Here is a 23,821-nt window from a genome sequence, read left to right as displayed (position 1 = left end):
GGCAATAAAACTTTGCAACTTCGATCAAACAATGAACTATCTAATTTTTTTTTCTAAAAACTATTTTTTTTCTAACCCCCCCCCCTTTCCCCCCATCTCGATAAATTAATCGCCAACCAGACGAAGATCATTTTGTCTTGAGAAATATACAAAAAGTATGAGTAATGCAAAAAAGATTGCAAAAAAAAATTTCTACAGTCGATTTAATTATTTATGATCAAACTTCCATCTCGACAAAGGGAAAGCATCCGGATCAATACAAAATATGGTATTGAGAATAAGCGAACATAAAGGGATTGATGTTCCTACATACAATCATTTATGTACCACGTCTATAGGGGTACTTAACTCAAAGATACATTTTGATTGGCTGCATTTAGCCAGTCATTTTGAAATCCCATCCCACAAGAGTCCATTTATTCTTTACAAACCTACATAATATAGTCTGATCAGCCGAAGAAAGGCCGGCGTCATAAATAATGCAGCACATTTTTCCAGAAAATATATTTCTCACAATACTTTTTGTTTCGTGTATTTTTTGTGCGCGTGTGATTAACTCAAACATTTTAAAGTTTTTAATGGATGCACAAAATGGTTTCCAGCTATCAATGATCAGCGTTTTGTCAGGAAAAAAAAAGCCTTAATGTATGTCTGATTTTACAATTAGCCGTATTGAAAAACGCACACGTTTTGCAATATTTAGCATTAAATAATTCAAAATTCTCTACATTATAAGCTAAAAAATCTGCAGTACTCGCAATGGAATTGGGAAAAGCTATATGTGTGCGTCAGGCCCACGAGGTTTTAGTAAATGGAAAGGTATGAAATGATGATATTCATACAGAAATGGTGCTTATGGTTATAAAAAATGTGTTTTCTTACTGAAAATATAGATGACGTAGTTTGTGGAAAAGAATGTTAGGGGTAAGGTACGCCAGTTTAACATATGTGGTAAGGTCTCTATGGTTAAGGTAAAGTTATTGTGAGGTCTGTAATAGGGTTACCTACAGGAGGAGACTTGACACATTGCTGACCTACCGAAGAGACTTGAGACCTTGTTGACCTATTGATGGAGACTTTTTACCTTGGTGACCTACAGTTTGAGACTTGCCACCTTCCTGAGTTAGAAGCTTTGATATATTGGTGACCTACTAATGGAGATTATCCATCTTGTTAACCTACAGAGTTAGTGGCTTTGACACATTGGTGACCTACTAAGGAAGGTTTTCCATTTTGGTGACCTACTGAAGGAGACTTGACACATTGGTGACCTAACTTTTGAGACGTTATACCTCGGTGACCTTATGAAGCAAACAATGATGCCGTAGTGTGCGGTGAAATGCCCCAAGTCCCCAAAGCGTACATTCTACAAGGCGAGGCTTTTTTAAATTTCTTGACTATCACATCTTATTTTATATTTTTTGGGCCAAAAATATTCTCAGATGAAGCTGCCGCCTCCCCCCCCCCCCCCATCCATGGGGTTTACCGACCCAACCACGCCGAACACGTTTTGAATATTTTTTCTCAAATGGCAGATTTTATTTTGTAGTCTATACCCCAACAAGTTTACATGAATGTATAAACCGAAATTATTTGGTTAATTAGTACAGCCTATGCCCATGGTTGCTAAATCAAAAAGTCTCGAGTTCGAACCCTCAGGCAGATGAGGCTCGACAGCTGGGGACAGCAACTCTTCTAGGAGAGACAACTACAAAATCAAACAAATGCTGAATGTAGTTGTAGTTCTTGGTTGGACAAAGGCTATGGAAGCAAATTTAAAAAGAAAAGCAGGCTGAAATCGGAGTCAATGGCCTATATGTCGAATAACAAGATGACACTTAATTGTGTTGGAGGGAATCCCTTCTACTACAAAAATTAAGAACGAAGAATAAGAAAACGGCATAAAATATAAGATAAATAATAAGTCAATGATAAATAACAAGCAACAGATACATGTGTCTACGGAACATACTGATTTTTTAAAAATTACATGAATGAGTTGGATAATAAGCAAGCAGTTCAAAATTTTATCCACTAGAAGTTGGAGCAATGTTGGAGATAAAGCGACCACCAAACACAGGGAAGCGGGGCCGTTGTTTATTAATTTCGGGCTGTTAATGTGTGTGGAATAATACATGGACGTGGCCGGTTCCTCGGGTAAACTTTCAGATGTATGTGTGAGATTTGGAGGCCATGTCTACGTCAATATGTAGTTTAAAGCGTTTCATATCCTCGCTTTCCCACAAGGAGTCTGAAAAAAAAGTTAGTGTATTATTGTATGATAGGACTGGGTCTGTGAACATATCCCTCGTCTCTACCCCCCGTCATAGCACCCCCCACCTTCCCCGATCAATTACACCGTATCAATCATACGCAGGGTTATAACCCCCCCCCCCCCTTACATATTCTTATTCTTAAAACTATCCATATCCATCGTTATATCCAGCTCCCCATCTCTAGCCCCAACCCTATCCCTATAGGCATACCTATATTTTCCTTGTTTTGTATTGGGTTAATTAGTAATCGACCTTGGGTAGGGTAGTGTCTTAGTGTAGTTTTTTTTTCGAAAGTTAAGTACAGGTAGGTAATGTACAGAAGGGACTTTGTCCAGGGGGTAAATGACCGCAGGCATTTTGACAGGGTGGGGGGTGAGTATGTCCTGTTTCCGATCAGCCTGCTCGTGTTCCTTCAGATTTTGAATATCTTCACATTGGTATCAATTATAAAGTATGTTCTGGACATCGATGCCTAATTTTCATTTCGTCTTGATAACGATGCCAAGGTGAACTATTCTTAAAGCGGTGTCGTTTTCACATTATAATTTAAACGGTGTCGATTTTATTTTGTCTCCCCAGCGGTGTTTTAATAGCTTCATACCCGTCTCGTTTGTACATTGTATTCTTTTAAAAGGGAAACCAATAGTCGTAGAACATTAAAATATATTCAGCGTCACAAGATTCAAGTTATTGATATTTAAATGTTTCGTATGCTAGTAAAAATGGCGTACACCATACGTCATATATATATAAAGAATTTTTTATTCCGGTCAAAAATCTACACCGGAAATCAGGCCAACAGCAGTCTTGTCTGAACGATACCAATAAGTTTAGAAGCCTACACGACCTATTTGGTACTGTTAAGAAGGGGTAGGTAAAGTAGAGCTCATCTGGAGGTATCAAGGGTTGTGTGTTCATAACTGCACACTCCGTCGGAACACAAGAATTTATGGACACGATTAAGAAATAACAGAGCTTTAAGACCTGATATTTTTGTACTACCATGAAGCTGTGTACTGTTTTGAACCTCTCCCTCAACGACCATCACCATACTTTTACAGCCAATTTTATATTTCAAAAAGAAAAGCTACCATTTCGAACATGGCTGTCTATTAAGCAAGAGTTCACCTATTTCTGTGACTTAGGAAAATGATGGGATAGCGTGGTCAGCACTATGCCCAGCCCATTTTACTTTTCCCTATTGCCAGTCAGGTACCCGAGTTCGAGACCTTCTGTTTAGCAGTCGGGCGCTCTACCTCCCATCCACAATCCCGTCACATTCTCACATGAACGTAAAAAGTTACTACAAAATTAACCCCAACAAAACTACCAGCATTATAAAACTTACACTTACTTATTTTAAATATCAACAAAAATATTTTTAAAAGTATTACTTTATCCAGTCTAGAGTTACTTGATTTTAAACTTATAGAAATTTATTTTTAAATAATTAAAAGAAAAAACTAACTTTATTCTAGAATTTTTTAAAAACCCACTTTGTTGTGAATTAAAAAAAAAAACTTACTTTGTCCTATAATGTAAAAAAAAAAAATTTGTTTTGAATTTAAAAAAAAAAGTCAACTTTATTTTTAATTAGAAAACAAACGTACTTTATTCTAGAATTAAAAACAACAACTTGGTTATGAATTTAAAAAAAAAAAAACTTACTATTCTTTAGAATTAAAAACAACAACTTGGTTATGAAATTTTTAAAATAAAACATACTTTTCTCTAGAATTAAAAACAACTTGGTTATAAATTTAAAAAAAAACTTACTCTTCTCTAGAATTGACTTTTTGTCCTCCGGGTAAAATTTAGAAAATCTGAAATCCCCGTTGAGGAGCGGTAAACAGGGAATGGTCTGTGTACAGTTAGGGAATGGACACTTCAGGTTGGCACGGTAGTTTTGCATGGGGATGGGGAATTCTTGCAACAGCAGGGGACGGATGTGGGCGAGGCAGCTGGAGGAATCAACAAAAGGTGTGGGACTCTGTTAAATCGAGGGTAAAACAAGGCTTTTGGTTGTGGTAAGAAAACATATTTCTAAACCTAACCCTAACATTTCAAAAATATCGATATGGCTAAAAACAAATTGTTTATACCGAGAAAGAGGGGGTGCATTTATTTTATAACACAAAGAGAGTCAATGTTCTATTTTATTTCTTATATTGCATTATCCTTTATAAGTGTGTTATAGATAAACGATATATAAGAATTTTTTTTTTTAATTTTTTTCCCCTTCAAAATGTCCTTCCAGTAGAAACTATTGGCCTGCACATTTTCTCCCATTTCAGCTTTATGTAAGCCTTTAAAACAACTTCCTCTAAAGGAATGTGATTCCAATAAACCACATAAACAGTTCTAATAATATTTTAACATCGAATTATGCTGTGGTTATAGTGGGAGGAGGGTGGCTCCTAGAAATGGCGATCTATGGAGATGTTATGTACTTTTCCGTTTTGGGATTGCATATGAATTAAGTAAATAATAACTGTCATGTGGAAAGTAAAGCTACACTATAAAATCTGACGGCCGGCCCATGGAGGATGGGAAGTTATGTTCACATGTTCTTGTAACCTTGGTATATAAAGGGATAGTATAGACACCACTATGCTCTGCTGCCTTTACCTTTCCTAAAGTGAGTCAGGTACCCATCAGAGCTGAGTGAACTCAGAGATGTCCTATGGACTCGAGGCCGGGATTTGAGTTCGATACTTTCAGGTTAGACGCCATGATCTCTATCCTCTAACCACACCGCCCAATCTCTCATGTATACACATGTATATTATACATGTATATTGTATGTAATGCTTTGATTGACCTTTTACCACAGAACGACAAAATACCTACATTTAGCACGAGTGTATGTGCTTTGTATATGTATTGTAACTGTAGCATCGACAGCTGATACGTGTGATACCTCCCTACCACTACCCTACTGTGGCATCTGGACTCCCTGGGTTACACACGCTGGTGTCGAGTATTTACAAGGAGATGACGATTTAACAATGACAAGAATACAAACTGAACTAATCAGGATAATTACTGATGTTAATGTGTGAATATTTTATGCAAGGTGCCACGTGGGTAAATGGCAACTATTATGCTTTCAGCGCAGTCAGCCGTTTCGTTAATCAATACAGTTTTCGGCGTTTAGCCTATACTTTGCATTACTAGTTTTGAGAACCGCTATTAGGTGGTTTTGATGCTTGTTGTTACATAACTAGCTTTGGCGGAACCCTGTTGTAGCAAGATCCTTTGTTGCTTGACTGTTATACAGGCCTTTATGTTACAGCTGATTTTATTTACTGGTACAGGGAAGATGACACAATCCTAACAATCTGCACTAACACGCTCTAGTAAATAGATTAAAATACTCGGACACAACTCCTAGAAAAAGAGCAAAGCAGATAGAAACTTCGACTAAAAGACCAAAAACAAACAAAACTATACAAAAGACCAAAAACAAACTTTTACAAAAAGACCAAAAACAAACTTCTACAAAAAGACCAAAAAACAAACTTCTACAAAAAGACCAAAATCAAACTTCTACAAAAAGACCAAAAACAAACTTCTACAAAAAGACCAAAAACAAACTTCTACAAAAAGACCAAAAAACAAACTTCTACAAAAAGACCAAAATCAAACTTCTACAAAAAGACCAAAAACAAACTTCTACAAAAAGACCAAAAACAAACTTCTACAAAAAGACCAAAAAACAAACTTCTACAAAAAGACCAAAATCAAACTTCTACAAAAAGACCAAAAACAAACTTCTACAAAAAGACCAAAATCAAACTTCTACAAAAAGACCAAAAACAAACTTCTACAAAAAGACCAAAAACAGAAACAACCTCCCCAAACGACCAGCGACTAGACGTACCTCCGACAAAATATGTGACCACACTCAAGAGAAAACGGATCCCATGGTTTCCGGCGACATATCCCACAGATTTTGCACTTTACTTTAACGATGCTTGACTTCTTACTTCCTGGTTCCTCCTGAAACACGAACGTTTAGCCAACACATTATCATCTGCAGAGAAATCTAGCATTAGTTAGAGTTAGCACTAGGTCGGTTTATGATTTCTTTAGGCTACCTGAAAATAGCTTACCGTTCACAATACTCCCTTCTTATTTGAAGAGTCGAATGTCCGGTGTTTGTAAAAAAAAGTACCCCCAAACTTTAGCCCCACTCAGAGACGTAGCGACCCTTCCCGGCGCCCGGGGACAAACTTTTCGATTTGCACCCCCCCCTCAAGATTTCGATTTGCAACCCCCCTCAAACTTTCGATTTGCACCCCCCCCCCCAACTCGAGATTTCCATTTGCACCCCCCCCCCCCCCCTCGAGATTTCCATTTGCACCCTCCCCTCAAACTTTCGATTTGCATCCACCTCAATCTTTCAATTTACTTTTCCAACCCATTTTTGCGCCCCCTAAGGTCGGCGCCCGGGGACATATGTCCCCCCCCCCCTCGCTACGCTACTGGCCCCACTTACAACTGACTTTATCGAGGCGCTATCTTGCACGACCTCATCGTTGTCAAACTCATAGAAGGTCCCTTTCTGCTGGCAAGACTTTGGGCGCCAGGCGTTGATAGATCTTCTGGGGAGCTGTTTTCTCTGGAGCGGCGTCTCCCGTCGTCTGAATGTGGCCCAGAGGTTGGTGAAACTTCCAGAATATTCGATCATTTTAATGATAGTGTGGGTGACGTGGGGGGGGGGGGGGCTGAAATAGACAGAGGAATTTCAAAGCTTATAATAACGTTATTTTACACAAATGCAGACGTATATAGCAGGCGTTGAAATGGGATTCTCAGTCATCATAATCACACTCAGCTTTTAGCTTCAACTCCCGGTGGGTATTTGTAACTCGTATAGTAAGAACCCCTGGGCAATTTTTCTAGCAGAGCGCGGTCATTGCAATGAACAACAAAAACAGTGTAAATATAACCTTTTAGATGCGAATTGGCTGAAAATGGATAGAAGTGGCTTAATTATTCTTGAACTGTGTACTGTGCCAATAAGAAAATAGAATCATATAAAAAATACAATCGTTTTATGTTGATAAGATTATAGTATCATGTCGATAAGACTATAGTATCATGGCAATAAGATTATCATATCGCTAGGCCTCACCGGGTGTTAGATGCCCACAATCTTTAAATTAGGCCGTGGAGTGATGTCTTGTAGTTCAGCTCTATGGAAAGCTCAAAACTTTCGCGTTCATGCAATGGAGGGTGAGCAGTCCTGGTCTAGATCCACTCCGGTGGAGCAGCTGTGGGCTAGTTCACTCCGGTGGAGCAGCCGTGGGCTAGTTCACTCCGGCGGATGGGCTAGTTCACTCCGGTGGAGGGGCTAGTTCACTCCGGTAGAGCAGCCGTGGGCTAGTTCACTCCGGTGGAGCAGCCGTGGGCTAGTTCACTCCGGTGGAGCAGCTGTGGGCTAGTTCACTCCGGTGGAGCAGCCGTGGGCTAGTTCACTCCGGTGGAGCAGCTGTGGGCTAGTTCACTCCGGTGGAGCAGCTGTGGGCTAGTTCACTCCGGTGGAGCAGCTGTGGGCTAGTTCACTCCGGTGGAACAGCTGTGGGCTAGTTCACTCCGGTGGAGCAGCTGTGGGCTAGTTCACTCCGGTGGAGCAGCTGTGGGCTAGTTCACTTCGGTGGAGGGGCTAGTTCACTCCGGTGGAGGGGCTAGTTCACTCCGGTGGAGGGGCTAGTTCACTCCGGTGGAGGGGCTAGTTCACTCCGGTGGAGGGGCTAGTTCACTCCGGTGGAGCAGCTGTGGGCTAGTTCACTCCGGTGGAGCAGCTGTGGGCTAGTTCACTCCGGTGGAGGGGCTAGTTCACTCCGGTGGAGGGGCTAGTTCACTCCGGTAGAGAAGCCGTGGGCTAGTTCACTCCGGTGGAACAGCTGTGGGCTAGTTCACTCCGGTGGAGCAGCTGTGGGCTAGTTCACTCCGGTGGAGCAGCTGTGGGCTAGTTCACTCCGGTGGAACAGCTGTGGGCTAGTTCACTCCGGTGGAGCAGCTGTGGGCTAGTTCACTCCGGTGGAGGGGCTAGTTCACTCCGGTGGAGCAGCTGTGGGCTAGTTCACTCCGGTGGAGCAGCTGTGGGCTAGTTCACTTCGGTGGAGGGGCTAGTTCACTCCGGTGGAGGGGCTAGTTCACTCCGGTGGAGGGGCTAGTTCACTCCGGTGGAGGGGCTGTGGGCTAGTTCACTCCGGTGGAGCAGCTGTGGGCTAGTTCACTCCGGTGGAGGGGCTAGTTCACTCCGGTGGAGGGGCTGTGGGCTAGTTCACTCCGGTGGAGGGGCTAGTTCACTCCGGTGGAGGGGCTAGTTCACTCCAGTGGAGGGGCTAGTTCACTCCAGTGGAGGGGCTAGTTCACTCTGGTGGAGTAGCTGTGGGCTAGTTCACTCCGGTGGAGCAGCTGTGGGCTAGTTCACTCCGGCTTAGCAGACGTGGGCTAGTCACCATCGTCTGGTGACAACTCTCACGACAACAAGTCCGTGCGTTTCCTGTTTATGGCTGTGATGACCTTGAATCCTGATTTATGGCTGTGATTACCTTGAAACCTGTTTTTATGGCTGTGATGACCTCGAAACCTGCTATACACAGTGAGAAAATAGCTAATAAACGTTACGAGAAATTATGTGCCTGTATTTGTGCCTGTGTGTGTGTGCGTTCGTGTATATCTGTGTGCGCGTATTTGTGTTTGTGTGTGTGAGTGTGTGTGTAGACTAAATGTTGCTAGGCCTCTATGTATATGCGTATTTATAATGCATCATTAGATCTAGGCAATGTGTAGCCTATATATTTGATTGCAAGTTCTTCATATTTATAGGTATTTATATAACAAGCCTAGAATATATATATATATATATATATATATATATATATATATATATATATATATATATATATATATATATATATATATATATATATATATATATATATATATATATATATATATATGTATATATATATATATATATGTGTGTGTGTGTGTGTGTGTGCCTGTGTCGTATAGATGCAGGAATAAGTAATGGTTATCGTTGCTTTTAATGTATGGCAAAAACAAAATAAAATTATATTTAATTTTAAGTCCTTTGCTTTAACAAATTTAGTAGGCCTATTTAAAATATTGAAACATGAGTTTTCTAAATTTAAAGCAGTTTTAATTTAAACTGAAAGTGTACAGTGTACTATTCTAGATCTAGAATCATCATGTAGATCTACACTGTATATTATAAAGTGATCAGTCAGATTGAACTACAGTAGTTGTTTTAGAAAAAGTACCTACGAATATTATTCCTTTTATTTCTAAACTTTATTGTTTAAAACGTTTAACTCTAAACTCTGAGTAAGCAAGGCTTAATCAAATAACTTACACGGGTTAAAAGTTAAGTTTTATTTGTGTCCTATTGCTAAACTACAGGGCGGCCATGATTCTGATTTTTTAAGTAAAATAATTTCATGCAAAATTGCATGACGTCATTTTTAGTATTTAAGCCTAATAATTTAGTTATGGTTCCTAATATAACACTTAAAATGTCACTAGGTCTTTGGTTAATGTGTGGTCAGCATCGGACAGTGGTCCTCTGCTTTCGGTCGTTTCTGAAGCCATGTCATTTTCTAGGGTAAATAAGAAAAAGTTATTAAAAAAAATACGTATACTGTATAGTAATACAGAACATAATTAAAATTAATATTCAATTCCTTATGTTGATTAAAAAGGGCCGTAATTTTAATATAAACTAATATGATGTAGGCCTACATCAAATGTCTTTTTGTTGTAATCTGCAAGAAAATTATAATACTCAGATTAAAGGCTAGTGGGCTTGTGTTAAAGCTGCAAGATTGCCAATAACGTGTCCTCTTTCTTTGTAAAATACATGTAACTTTTTTTCAACAGAGAACGTTTATTTCCACTTTTAAACGTCTAATGTATTCGGTGAAATATACAATCTGGTTATCTAATTTTTTTGCCATTTCCCAGGTAAAAATTACCAGAGGTCATCCATAAATAACGTCACGCTTTTTTGACGATTTTTACCTCCCCCCCCCTCCCCTACGTCACACATCGTCACAAAAAGCCAGACCCTCCCCCTAAAATGACGACAGACCTCAGCCTACAATCCCCCTCAAAATTGCAATTGAATTTTTCTTAAAACAGCGATATTTTCCCCAAATCTTGTCTGAACTCGGTCAACACACACCTTGACAAAATTACTGAGCCCCCTACGAGTGTGACGTCATTTAAGGACGACCGACCCCCTCCTCTCCCCCCCCCCCCCCCCCCCCCCCCCCAGGACAAGACTCCTCTCGTGCACATAGAGAACGAGGAATACAAGGGAAGCGACCAGTTAGTGATCCACAGTTGTCTAACTTTGGTTTTGTTTACCATCTATTTTATTGATTCTCAGAATCAGGTGGCAGAGAAATTAACTTCGCTGTCAGATCGCGTTATGGGGACAGAAGAGGAATGGGGTGGGGAGAGGCGCCGAACTCATTTGAGGGTGGGGATGGCATGGCAAGGTCTGAACGTCACAAATGTTTAATTAAAAATTAAATTAGTTGACATAATTTTTTAAATTGTATTCTCGCAAATCTTTTCCTTGATTGTTATTTTATAAAATACAGCTTCGCAGATGTTGCCTGCCTTCTCTTACATCAACATCATCATTTTTTTCCTGTTCTTGCCCAAGGCGTATTATCGTGTCTCTATCGCAAAACTTGAAAGTTTATTGTCATACAAAAATCATCTTGGAAGGGAGAGTGGGGGGAGGGGGTGTGCAGACAAGAGCCAGAGGAAAATTAAACGACATAAAGAAAGCGGGGTGGGTAGGGTGTACCTGACAGCTCATAACACCACTATACAGAAGTTGTAGAATCCACATGGAAAGAGGAAGAAGGGAGGGTGGGGGAGGAAGGGAAACGTCACATCTTTCGTAAAGAGATAGGGGGAGGTTGGTTTGTCATGGATTCAGCTTTATCAAAAATAGCCACAAGTCGAGTTCATAGGCGAAGTGTCGTCCAATGTTCCTTATATAATTTAATACTAGAGTCTCGAAGGTGGCCACTAGTCTGATGTTTAAATAGTTTGATGGTAGTTTAACACACAATAAAAAAATAAGCACAAAAAATGATGACGTCATTATTACTCAATAAGTGACTTAAACAACAAAGCAATGTTTGCATTTAAGATCTATAGAAAACCTAAGCAATGGTAAAAAAGAAACGACACTAAAACGGCAACAGCGAAGCGAGAGAATGTTTATTCGATATCAGCTGTGTTCATTGATACTGTCCTCATTATTTGTTTGCAGAAGACGATAAAGTCTGAGCAGTAGTGATAGGGCGATGACCTCTTGAACCCCTCATTTGTGTAAAGCTTGTTACAGATAGGTAGACGCACGACACGACATAGGGATGCAGCTACACATTTCACTGCCCGATACAGTGTGTTGCTTTACAAGCCCTTTTTAGGTGCTTTGACCACGGTTGCTTTGACCATAGACGGTTTGACCACAGCGGGGCTTTGACCACAGCGAAAACCTAAACTACATATGCCACTGGTAATAAAAATATTATAATTTATAAGCATTAGGCTATAAAGGATGTCACACCTTTTTAAAACGATTTTTACTGCCCACATCGTCACAAAAAGCCAGAACCCCCCTAAAAAGACGTCACACTTTAGCATACAACCACCCCCCCCCCTCAAAATTGCCGTTTACTTTCGCAGATTTCTTTCTAAAATATCGAATGAGCTCGGTTAACATGGAGTAGGCCTATATTTAGTAGGGCTATATTAATCCATTTCTATTACAATTTTTAAAAAGAAACGTTTCTAAAAGGCAAAATAAAACTTCAGCTATACGTTGTTTTTAAAAAAAAATGCTAAAGCATTGCATTATCTGAACAACTCCCCCCCCCCCCCCCATCACACGATCGTCAGAGAATTACGAATCCCCTGGCACTACCCCCCCCCCCCCCTCCCCAGGAGTGCGACGACATTTAATATGGACGACCCCTACCCTTAAAATTTAATTAACTTAAATAATAAATAAAGCACCATTATTCCTATTCTAAAAATTGTAACATTATATTATATTAGTATAGATCTATATTTTACTGCATTTCCGTATTTTAACCTGCAAGCTCTCGTGATTTTAGACAATTCGTAGCTGTACCACGTACTACGATTTACGTATAAATAGACAAGTTTTGTAAACAAACGAGCACAATGGAGGCTGATAAGCATGTTCAAGTTTATCCTGCCTGTATAGCCGGCGTATTTTGATATTAATTAGATCTAGATTATATATTTTTACTGTGTAGAAGAATGGAAGATGATGACGAGGAAGTTATTTTTGAGGTAAACACTTAATATAAAATCAAACAGATCTAAGATGGTCTATTTCTAGAGTCTAGTCTAGAAATCATCTGTAACAATCTACACTCAATTACACTGCTGACTGCAGAGTACACAGTCACAGTGAGAGTGAGCCTCGGCGCTAGCGCGGCAATAAGATGAAGATCTAGATCTAGATCTAGATCTAGATTCTAGATCTAGATTCTACTATTGTAACTTTTGGCCTGCTATATCTAGATAGTAGATCTAGACTAGACTCAACTACTTTAACTAGACGTAACTAGATCTAGAATCTAGATCTAGATCTAGATCTAGAATCTAGTAGTTAGTAAAGTTAGTTACTAAGTTACTAGAAAATCTAATCTAGATTTAGATCTATCTAGACTCTATCTACTATCTACTAGTGTATCTAAAAATCTAGATCTTAGTAGATCTAGTTAAGTTAGTATTAGTATGCTACATTTTAATTTTTAAATCAATAAGAAGGCTCCTTGCCACTTCCTTGCTTTTCAAATTAGATCTAAATCTTCCTTAAGTACAGTATTAAATTATTAAAGTAAGAAGTAAGAATGAATGACTCAACTTGTGAGTTTGCATAATAAATAATTTAATATGTCACATGTGTGTAGTAGTAGTGTGTGTGAGACTGAGTGAGTAATGAATGAATGAATCAAGCTATCAATAATTAATTTCTAATTAAAACGTCTAGGCCTAACTGAATGATTAAATAATAATTTACTTTAAAATTTAAATCTGTTTAAATATGTAGTACTATGTAGACCTAGAATCTACCATTTTTTAATTATTAGGCCTATAGCCCCCCCCCCCTCCCAAATGCTGTCCAGATGACCATTATTTTATTTGCATTGAAATTAACAAATTATCACTACTCTAACCCTAGTCTTAAATCTAAACCTGACCCTAAACTGAGCTCTTAAATTGATAATGAGAAAAAACAAAATAATAGGCCCCGATAGCCTACAGTGTATTGCCATCACTTCTATTTTAAAAGAATACAAATAAATTCAAAGATGAACAAAGACAAAATGATAACAGTGAATAACTACAAAGTATCTCATTGTATGTTTTTTAATGCATTTTATTTGGAAGATGTTTGGCATTCCTTTATTTTTCAAATATCTTTATTTTTTGCACAGAACTCCGTTCTACACAAAGCACTGATAGAAAATGGATACACGGATTTTGAAACTGTTCCCAGATCTTCCAACACGAGCGATCAGTCAAAAGGGGAGGATGACAAGTTTATTAATAGCCAGCCTGGATGTGAAAGAAAATCTTACACTTATAAGGTGGACTGGATGAGTCGTTTGTTGCTCCCACCCAGTCTATTGAATGAGCTGGTTAGTAAATTGTTAGTTTCATTTCAAACTTAGAGTACCATGGCGATAATTTGCAAAGGGTATCTCTTGTGACTTTTAACAAGGTGCATTCTACCACTAGTCCCTAGTGTGCAGTTACATCATTGGTTTTTATTTTGTCAGTTTTTTTTTTGTTTAACAGGATTATTTCTCTTGTTTTAGATTTTTTTGTTTTCCCGAGTGATAATATAGGAACAGACCAGCAACATATTAAACACTGTTTAGCTAAAAATTAGTAAATACAATTTTTTTTTTTAGCATGAGAAACATCAGCATCAAACTTTGAGGGGCCTTATATCATCAAATTTGCTATCAGAAGAGGACAAATCATTTCTAGAATATTTTATTGACGATGCACCGACGGAGCAAGTGAAGAACAGATTTTGGATTGTCCCTATTCTTGTGTAAGTTGGCATGGTGTGAGATAAGATCAAATTGGTAGATCATAATCTTGATTAGTTTAGTAGAACATAATCTTTACTAGCTTGGGAGATCGTTTTTATCCAAGCTGATTTGCAAAAATTAAATATTGAAAACCTTTTGGCCAAGTTTTAATTTAAATCTCAGTGTGAATGATTTTGTTTATATATAATTTTATTTCATCTGTTTGGAAACTGATAAAATACTATTTACTGAAATAACCTCCCTTAGATTTTGTTAACATTTAAATAGATTCATACATAGAAGCAATAAAAATTGTGTAATAAATCACTTTGTTAAATGATTGCTATGTATTTATTGCTCTATTAATCACTATTTTTTAAAACAATTTCAGCCTGCTTCTTGTCACTCTAGCAGTTGTCAATGCAATGAGGTTTTCAGGAGTGATCTCCCATTGGTTGATTATGTTATGCAAGGGCTTTCCCTCCCTGATGTTTATCTTCCCTTATAGGGAGCTACTGTCCACTCTATTGGCGCACTTACTTTGCCTGTTTGTTTTTGCCTTAGCATTGGCCTATCTCAGATCCAGAGCTTACAAAAAGGTGAGATTTGTTACTGTGTACATCTTAATAGTTACTTATTCTATAATCTTGTTATGAAAAAATAAATAAGATGTACTTGTTCTATATAATTAAAAACACCTATGCAATCTTTTATCATTGATGTTGTATATTGAAGGTACAAGGACCATTGCTGGGTATAGAAAATGAGTGTATAGGCCAGATAAAGTCAACATCAATAAAATAACTGAATAATCAACTAGATTCAATCTTTCTCTATTCAAAATTATGGCACAATCTGTTAATTTTCCCTTTTTAAATGATCCTTAATTACATTTAGCATGGGATTGGTCAAATTTTAAAAAGTTCATGCATTCTCCAGGTGTTAGCTGAGTTGGAGGATAAGGTCAAGTGTGTAGCAGATTTACAACAAGAGGCCTGGGAGTTGATGCACCTGGAGAAAAAATGTTTGCGTCTGGTCAAAGAATCAGAACTGGTGGCTAGAGGATTTACTTTGTGAGTGTCTTAACTAGCATGACTCACATTTTGTCTTTTTGTTTTAGAGGATTTACTATGTGAGTGTCTTAACTAGCATGACTCACATTGTGTCTTTTTGTTTTAGAGGATTTACTATGTGAGTGTCTTAACTAGCATGACTCACATTGTGTCTTTTTGTTTTAGAGGATTTACTATGTGAGTGTCTTAACTAGCATGACTCACATTGTGTCTTTTTGTTTTAGAGGATTTACTATGTGAGTGTCTTAACTAGCATGACTAACATTGTGTCTGGTTTTTTAATGTTTGTACACTGGTGTCATGTTTAGTTGGTCCGTTTACACAAATAGCCTGTTTATATTATCAGTGAACTCATTTAGCCTATGTATTTGTACATACCTAGCCTGTTTTTAAAATCTGTATACATACTTAAACACTATGAGCTATGATATTTTATTGACTCAGAAAGATTTCTCATTTCTATAAGCTATATTTAATTGACCCAGAAAGATTTATGAATTCTATAAGCTATTTTGAATTGACATAGAAAAATTAGAATTCTCTTCTCTACAGGCTATATTTAATTGACCCAGAAAGATTCCTCATTTCTATAAGCCATTTTAATTGACCTCGAAAGATTGAATTTCTCTTCTCTATGAGCTATGATATTTAATTGACCCAGAAAGATTGGAATTGTGATTGCAGCGCCACCCAACTTTACGCCACTTCTGGCCGCAGGCTTGACCAGCTCAGCTGTCTGGAGCTCAGGCAAGCCTTACTGGATGAAAACCTGGCCCTGATGGCCATCTTGAAAACCTGTGTTGGCAACATGATGACCAAGTATCCTTTGCTAATGATCAGGCATTTGATATTCTAATCATAAGGTCATAAACTATTTAATTATGTATCCAACATACATGAACAAATAGGGTTGGGGGGGGGGGGTAAATATAGTTGGTGCTACCATTAACCTTAATATTGTGAGTTCAGATCCTGAATTGGCTGAAGCTATAAGATGTCCTGATGTCTGCTTAGCTTTGATGTCTGTTTGCACTGGTAACAAAATTCCCCCCCCCTCCCTTCCCCTGCCAAGGCACAGCAATAGATGAAACTAGTTGACTACATTACCACAAAATGCTTTAATAAATAAAATTTGTCTTTAAGTGCATTATAAATTAATTGACCCTGGTTTAATAAGATAAAATAAAATTATAATTAAAAATACAAAAACAGTGGATCCAGTAACGGCGGTTGCCCCTAAGCTCACCTCCATTGGTTCCTGCTAGCTGTAGTATAATTGATCGTAAGCGTTTGTTGTGTTAGCCCTTAACCGCCCAAAGTTTACCAATGATTTGTAAAGACTCAGACTATAACACCTTGGACACGCTAGTTTCTGATCTGGTTAACGACACCCGACAACACGATGACCAGTGGAACAAGTTGTTGGGAGATGGCTTACAGGCTGCTATGTGCAGTCAATCCAACATGGGAGTTGTTTCCCCTGCTCAGCTTACAGTGAGTTAAACAAAATAATTGTTCTTTTTTTTTTCTGTCGTCATTCTGTCTGTGGGTTTCTGGCAAATGTTTTGTTCAAACTTTCCCGATACATTCATCTCTAAATACAACGCTAATCTTATTAAATTAGTCATTAAAATTAAGTTAATTGGAGGATTACTATATTCAATCATAAAAGGGAGATAACAGCATTAATTAGTGTAGCATTAACTGATCTCTTATGTAGGCTTTATACACCTATGTTTCATACCTGAGAAGTGAAAATGGACTTGATTATGTAACAGATAATTGTCTTTTTTAAAGTAACTGATTTGGTTTTATAGCAAATATTTTTAGTTGTGTAGGTGTTGGCTCAAATAACTGAATAAAAAATAAAAGGTGGTTGGGAGAGGGGGGGTGGCTGACTAAAATTTGTAAATAATTTTTATTTCGTTTAGGGTGGGATGGATGTGTTTCAGAGATGCCTGAAAGAAACTCTGCTGCATACCCTTGCAGCTTTACAGCATCTAAACACTAAAAAGTAGTATATAAAATAAGTATGAAGCTCTTAAAATAATAAGCTTTCAAAAGTACTATTATAAGGAACTAAACTTCATCTCTTTAGTAACAGTTTTGATCACTAAAATGTGTGATTTCTTAGATAGAAATTATGCTTTATTTCCTAATTTTCAGTATATTTAAAAGATTAATATTAAGACTTTTATAATTGTTTTATTTTATTATTTTCCCTGCTGTTTGCACCACCCCATTAAAAACAATTTTTAAAACTAAGATGTTTTCACACTCAGATCGCTTCCATGCAATATTTTTCTTTTAAATTTGGATAATTTTCAAGTGTTTACACTAAATCTGTTGAATTTGTTTCTAAAACTGTGTTGTGCTGTGTCCTCATATTTTGGTTACAATGTGTATTACTTTTTGTTCACACATCCATTTTTTTTCAGGTGATTAAAAACAAAGTTGAGTTTTACTTAAAGAAAAAAATATTTGTTTACAACTCACAGCTGGTAGCCAATGAAAACTGTTGTTACATTTGTCATGTGAATGAATGATTTTTACTTCACAAGCCAACTTTCTTAATTTATCATTCACTGAAAGTCTGACTGACAGTGAACATCATTGTGTTTTTAACCTGTTTTTAATCTTAGTGGTACTGAAATATATTTTAAATTTCTATTTTGACATAGTTATAATTGTTAGCATCACTTGCAAATTTTATTTTTATCTTACAGGTATTTCAGGTGATAAATCTCAATGCTTAAAATGATTTTTCTCTTCCACAGAAGTGTGTAGATTTGGTTAATGTTCATATTTCTGGATTACTGAGGCGTCTAGTACTTTGTTTTTATAGTCAAAATTTTCAAGGTAAATATAATTAAGCCAATTATTCATTCTTTAAAATTTGTCTCTTTAGCCCTTATTCATTTTTAACCACTGGGTTTTTTATCGTGTGCAAACATGTACTATTTAGGATGGGAATTTTTATACCAAGTGTCCAATTTTAGAATCTTCTTTAAAAAGGAGGGTTAGGTTACTGATAGTTCATTAAATACACACATGGCTTGCTAGTGTCAATGTCAACCCTAACCCAAACCCTGGTCCTGCCATTTGCCTAACCCTAATTTCTAACCATAAAACTAGTTGAGATTACAATACTATTAACCTAACACTTATTTTTTTGGAAGAGTCAATTATCGGACATCTGTATCTAAAATAATCCTTTAGGATTAATTTTAAAATCAAGGTGAAAAATTTTATGTTTTATTTAGTAAAATTTTCCAAGAGAAACGCCTTATTGAACAGCTTTTTGAACTTCATAGTTAACAGGAAAAAATAGAATGCTGTAAAACTTTGTACATGTTCATCAGACAGAAGCATCAACCCTTTCACGGCTTCTGCTGCTTGTGTTCTTGAAGCCAAAAAAGCCTTTCAGAAAGCAAGATCATCACTGACTCGGACACACAACTACTCGCGTGCCATTCACATATCCAAGTCTGAGGAGTCCAGCCAACCTAAGATGAACCCGGCCAACAAGACCCAGCTCAGCAACCTGCATGGCTGCATCAAGAGCCTTAACCTTCACGTGCAGAGCATGCACACTCTGTAAGTTTACTTAAAAATTTGCTTTTCAGTTAAAACATTTTTTCCTGCCAGTATAAACACTGGCCCAAACTTAAATATTGTGCTTCCTAGTTACAAATTGTGCTTCTCTGCTTTGTTTAAAATTACAAATTTTACATGTTCATGTAAAAATTTTTCACATAAATGCATGCTGTAATAAGGGATTTCTATAGGCATATGTGTATATAGTGTTTATTTAGTTATTGATCATACTATTACTTTAGACCCCACGGAAAATATTGTTAGGTACATTACATTTAATTATACTTACAGCATTACCTGTTATTTAAATACTTAAGCAAAAAACAGCCTAATTTTATTAAATATAATTTTAGAATCCAGTTCAGAAAAAAATATTTAAAATTCAAATCTTCTCTTCTTACTCAGTGCTACAAGTATTAAGATTTAGTTTAATTTATTTAATTTAAAAAAAATTATTTCAGGACAAAGAATATGTTGGAGGCTCTGGAAGAAAAGGTGGATGATGAGGCCCGCAGGATTGAAGCTGGTGAAAAACTTGGCTCGACTCTGAACATCAGCATGGAGGAGAGAGAGATGTGGGACGTCGACCTCAAGCTGATGAGTGCTAGGTTGGACTTCTGCAACACTTGCCATGAAGAGGCAGTGAAGATCATGCATCATAAGCATGTCGTAGGTGAGCTTGGGTTTTTCTAGCTAGCCTCATACTGGACATCAGGTCATCCTGCCTTCATCAGCAACCTCCCCCTCCTCACCCACCTCCTCACACCTAATCTTATAATCCCCTTCACCCTTTCTTGTAAATTTGCAGTAAATTAAAATTTTAAAAAATTCTGTATCAAAACTTTGTAAAATTCTTTCCACCCCTCTCTTTGTTTTGAATGTAATAATACATTTACTTTTATAGTCAGAAGTAAAATTTTCTACCCCTGTTTTGAATGTAATATAGTTATGGTGCAAAGTAAAAAACATTCTTAATCTCCCCCCCTCCCATGCCTTGGTTGTAGTTTCAGTGTTAGATGAACCAGTAAGACCAAGTGCTTACAGAAATGTCATCATCAACCAACCCTATGCAAGGGCAGCTGAGGATTACATCAATGTTGACCAAGTAAGTTTTTTTTACTGCAGGATCTTATCACACATTCAAACTACAGTAGTCACTAAATACTTTTAGTAGAGCTACTAGTATCAGTATTTTTCTTCTTGTCTGTAATTTACAAGATTGAAGAAAGTGACCCTATAATTTATCATTTTTCCTTTAGCTGAATACTGCCATAAATGTTTGTCATGTATTCAACTTTAAACACTTAATAATAATCTGACTGTGCTTAAAAGATCAAGCCTAAATATTTTAGTTTAAGCTGAATTCTGCTTCCCTTGCATCACTTATTTCTGTAAAATTATTGCCAATAAACTTTCTTACAAATTACTTGTAAAATTGATGATAGAAAATGTTGAAACTGCCCGGTTTAATTTAAGCTGAATTCTGCTTCCCTGACAACACTTGTTTCTGTAAAATTATTGCCAATAAACTTTCTTACAAATTACTTGTAAAATTGGTGATAGAAAATGTTGAAACTGCCCGGTTTAATTTCAACAGGTTTTGGTTGGTACAGGTGATGGAGATGACCCATGGGATAGTAGACCAATCTACACTGCTGAAGAAAAGGTGAAATCCTTTTTTTTTTTGGTGTGCAATTTTTTATTTCATAGCTAACAAATGATACTATGGTTTTTGTAGGCTCAGCATTGTGGTATACTTGTGTATAATTGACAAATTAGGTGCTAATGTCAGTAGTCCCAAACCAAAGGTCATGGCTTCACCTGTGTTGCACCTAGCGGTCAGTGCCTGACCTGCCATAGGTGCTAATGTCAGTAGTCCCAAACCAAAGGTCATGGCTTCACCTGTGTTGCACCTAGCGGTCAGTGCCTGACCTGCCCCATGTGTTGCACCTAGCGGTCAGTGCCTGACCTGCCCCGTGTGTTGCACCTAGCGGTCAGTGCCTGACCTGCCCCGTGTGTTGAACTAAAATTGTGGCTGACTTAAATTTACTAGAAACAACTCATGATAAATGTAAAAGTCCTATCAACTAGAAAAATGTGTGCTAGAAATATTCATCCTGTTATCTCCCTTACTTTATAGGTTTGGCCAAATAAAAGGCTAAAATTCTTGTTACAATTGTCTTTAAATTATTTATACCTTTTTAAACTTTTAAAGATAAAAGAAACTTGGTTGACCACAAAGTTCAGGCTAAACTTCTTTTATCTTTAAATTTCCTTGAATCATCTGACTTTTGAACTGTTTATTGCGCCATGTAACAACTTCCCTCCCCTCCCCTGTAGGTAAAGATGAGAGAAGCTATGGAGATCAATCGATCTTTCCGGTCTGAACTCAAGCACCATATCAGTAAAGTTCATGCCTTTGTGAGAAGCAGAGAAGAGGTTGCCCTGGCGGAGGCTAGAGAGAGGGAGAAGCCTGGCCAGGTCACCCCTCTGACAGGGTGTGGTGTGGAGTCTCTAGCTATTCTTTGTGTTAAGGTGCTGAGGAGAGAGACCAGGGACCAGATGAGGAGAGACGGGCCGGTCAAGCTGCGTCCGTCCCTGACCCCAGTAGCTGGAGACATCAGCTTGGTTGATGAGGAGGAAACGTCTGAGAAAGTGAAAGTAATGGTTTCCGTCAAGGCTTTGACTAAACACCGCCATTCGGATCAGCTCATATTCAAAATGGATACCTCTGGCAGTGATCCTTCTTCCCACAGCAGCAAGTTTTCTGTAGGGGATGATTCAGGGTCACTCCCTTCATCCACAGCTTCAAACCCTGAAGAGACTGCGATTAGTTCGGCAATGGAGATCGTGGTTGAAAAACCCAGTGCAGCAGCAGCAGTCTCTAGCGCTGATGAGAAAAAGTTGAGGGCCAAGCAGAAGAAACAGGCCAAGCTGTTGAAGTTTCAGGCTGGTGGGGTGAGTGACATAGAGAGGCAGGACAGAAGCTATTGGAGCCGCTGCCGCAGGATGATCAACGTAGACTCTACCAGCACCAGTACTGGGAGCACTGGCAGCTTCAGCCCACCCAATGAGAGAACTGCTCCTGATCTGGATTTATCTGCTGGATTATCTACTACCCTAACACTGAATAGGCCATCTGGGTTATCACCACCCAGACAGCGGGACACATTTATGGGAATCTTTGGGCCCCAGGTGCTGGCTACACCCTCACAAATGGTGGGACCCCAAAGGCAGGATACATCTTCTGAAGCAGTGGGACCCCAGTCTCTGGATGCATACGCTAGACAATTGGCATGCCAAGCACTGGATGAGTACAATAAATTCCTGGCAACATGCAAGCCTGCTGCATCAACTGATGCATTGGCATCTGATGTCAACTGCCCATTGAAGATTAACTCGGATGAAGAAAGCTTCAGGCTACTTTACGATGCTAAGGCATCTGGCCATAACTTTACTGCCAGCAGCATGGAGGCCAGGAACTTGCAAGCACCTGGGGGATTGCTGCAGAGAAGCCTGGCTCCACTGGCGCTGGGCGGTGCCAACTACCAACCTGAGGAATATGATTCTGACAATGGGGAGAAGATCCCACGCAGTGAGGCAGTGCTGGACAAAGATGGCAAGCCAGAGGTGTTTGGCCAGCAAGACGCTAATGCCAGGGGTGTCGCAGCCAATCGCACCCCTTCACCTGATCGAGACTTTAATATCAGGGGTGTTCCTGCCAATCCCACCCCTTCACCTGATAGAGACTATAATATCAGGGGTGCTCCGGCCAATCCCACCCCTTCACCTGATAGAGACTATAATATCAGGGGTGTTCCTGCCAATCCCACCCTTTCACCTGATAGAGACTATAATACCAGGGGTGCTCAGGCCAACCCTATTCCTTCGCCTGAACGCGTGTCCAGCTTCAACCAAAGCGTGGCCATTTTGGCTGCCCAGAAGGCAAAAGCTTTCATCGCAGCAGGGATGGAGGAGGAACAGTTTGGGGATGTTTCTTCAGATTCCTCATAAGCTGCCGACATGGTACTCTTGGACCATGTTCCAAGACATTTTTAGGGCAGAGTGTACCTGGTGTAGATGCTTGTAGCTAAGGGACTAAACTGAGATGTGCAATAAACTTCAGCTGTGATGGCCTGGCTGTTATACCAATGTCTTTCAAAAAACTTCCTCAGTTTAACTTGGCTACAAAATTTTAGGCCAGCGCACCTGTTTACAAAGATTTTAATTTTATATATTTTTAAAAATTTTAATTGTAAAGGTGTATTGTAAGTTAAATATCCTAATGAAAACTCATGGAGTGTTGTAAAGGAAACTTGAGTGGAGGATTAATGGCAGAACTGGATTGATTAAAGCATGAAGTTTGAATGTGATATGGTAAAAGAGAAAAGGAAATGCTGTGTGGTTGAGTGTAGTAAAGTTGACTACATGGAAATGTTGTGCAACTGGGCATAATAGTGTTAAAAGACAATGTGTAATGTAGAATGCCAGAGCTAGTCAGTAATCTTTTGAATGGAGTGATAATTAGGCTTATTTTTATGTGCTTTAATCATTTTGTTTTAAATGTTAAAACAAAGTTTAAACATTGTCATAGCTTAGTTAGTTAGAAAAATTTGAAATGTAGATATGTTTAGACAAGTTTTTGGTTGTTTTGCTTAAAAAATTTAAATTATGAAGCTATGACATTGTTAGAGTAAAAAGAAGAGGAAATTTTTAGGGCTAGGAAGGTTTT

General features: G+C 38.3%; 2 protein-coding genes across 2 annotated transcripts in view; one reads left to right on the top strand and one right to left on the bottom strand.

The window, feature by feature from the left end:
* Positions 1 to 1,967: 1,967 nt before the first annotated feature.
* Positions 1,968 to 7,000, bottom strand: LOC131941968 (E3 ubiquitin-protein ligase RNF125). The gene is made up of 4 exons (XM_059301604.1): positions 6,778 to 7,000; positions 6,160 to 6,278; positions 4,053 to 4,237; positions 1,968 to 2,251 (listed from the first exon to the last, which is right to left on the bottom strand). The coding sequence occupies exons 1-4, from the start codon at positions 6,967 to 6,969 to the stop codon at positions 2,166 to 2,168; spliced, it is 582 nt and encodes a 193-aa protein (XP_059157587.1). The 5' UTR covers positions 6,970 to 7,000; the 3' UTR covers positions 1,968 to 2,165.
* Positions 7,001 to 12,577: 5,577 nt separating this feature from the next.
* Positions 12,578 to 23,821, top strand: part of LOC131941960 (uncharacterized) — an 11,848-nt gene continuing 604 nt past the window's right edge. The window contains exons 1-15 of the mRNA XM_059301595.1: positions 12,578 to 12,659; positions 13,814 to 14,017; positions 14,294 to 14,439; positions 14,811 to 15,018; positions 15,359 to 15,492; positions 16,177 to 16,311; positions 16,812 to 16,986; positions 17,213 to 17,276; positions 18,054 to 18,136; positions 18,270 to 18,351; positions 18,855 to 19,089; positions 19,551 to 19,762; positions 20,094 to 20,194; positions 20,687 to 20,755; positions 21,625 to 23,821. The exon at positions 21,625 to 23,821 is cut by the window's right edge and continues 604 nt beyond it. Of these exons, the coding sequence (XP_059157578.1) occupies positions 12,627 to 12,659; positions 13,814 to 14,017; positions 14,294 to 14,439; positions 14,811 to 15,018; positions 15,359 to 15,492; positions 16,177 to 16,311; positions 16,812 to 16,986; positions 17,213 to 17,276; positions 18,054 to 18,136; positions 18,270 to 18,351; positions 18,855 to 19,089; positions 19,551 to 19,762; positions 20,094 to 20,194; positions 20,687 to 20,755; positions 21,625 to 23,103 (3,360 nt within the window). The 5' untranslated portion in view covers positions 12,578 to 12,626 and the 3' untranslated portion in view covers positions 23,104 to 23,821. The remainder of the gene's footprint in view (positions 12,660 to 13,813; positions 14,018 to 14,293; positions 14,440 to 14,810; positions 15,019 to 15,358; positions 15,493 to 16,176; positions 16,312 to 16,811; positions 16,987 to 17,212; positions 17,277 to 18,053; positions 18,137 to 18,269; positions 18,352 to 18,854; positions 19,090 to 19,550; positions 19,763 to 20,093; positions 20,195 to 20,686; positions 20,756 to 21,624) is intronic.

The sequence above is a fragment of the Physella acuta genome, unplaced genomic scaffold (genome assembly GCF_028476545.2).
Source record: "Physella acuta isolate Inbredline_101_S28 unplaced genomic scaffold, ASM2847654v3 ptg000378l, whole genome shotgun sequence".
In the NCBI taxonomy this organism is placed as follows: Eukaryota; Metazoa; Mollusca; class Gastropoda; family Physidae; genus Physella; species Physella acuta.
This window is presented reverse-complemented; position numbering and strand designations above follow the sequence as displayed.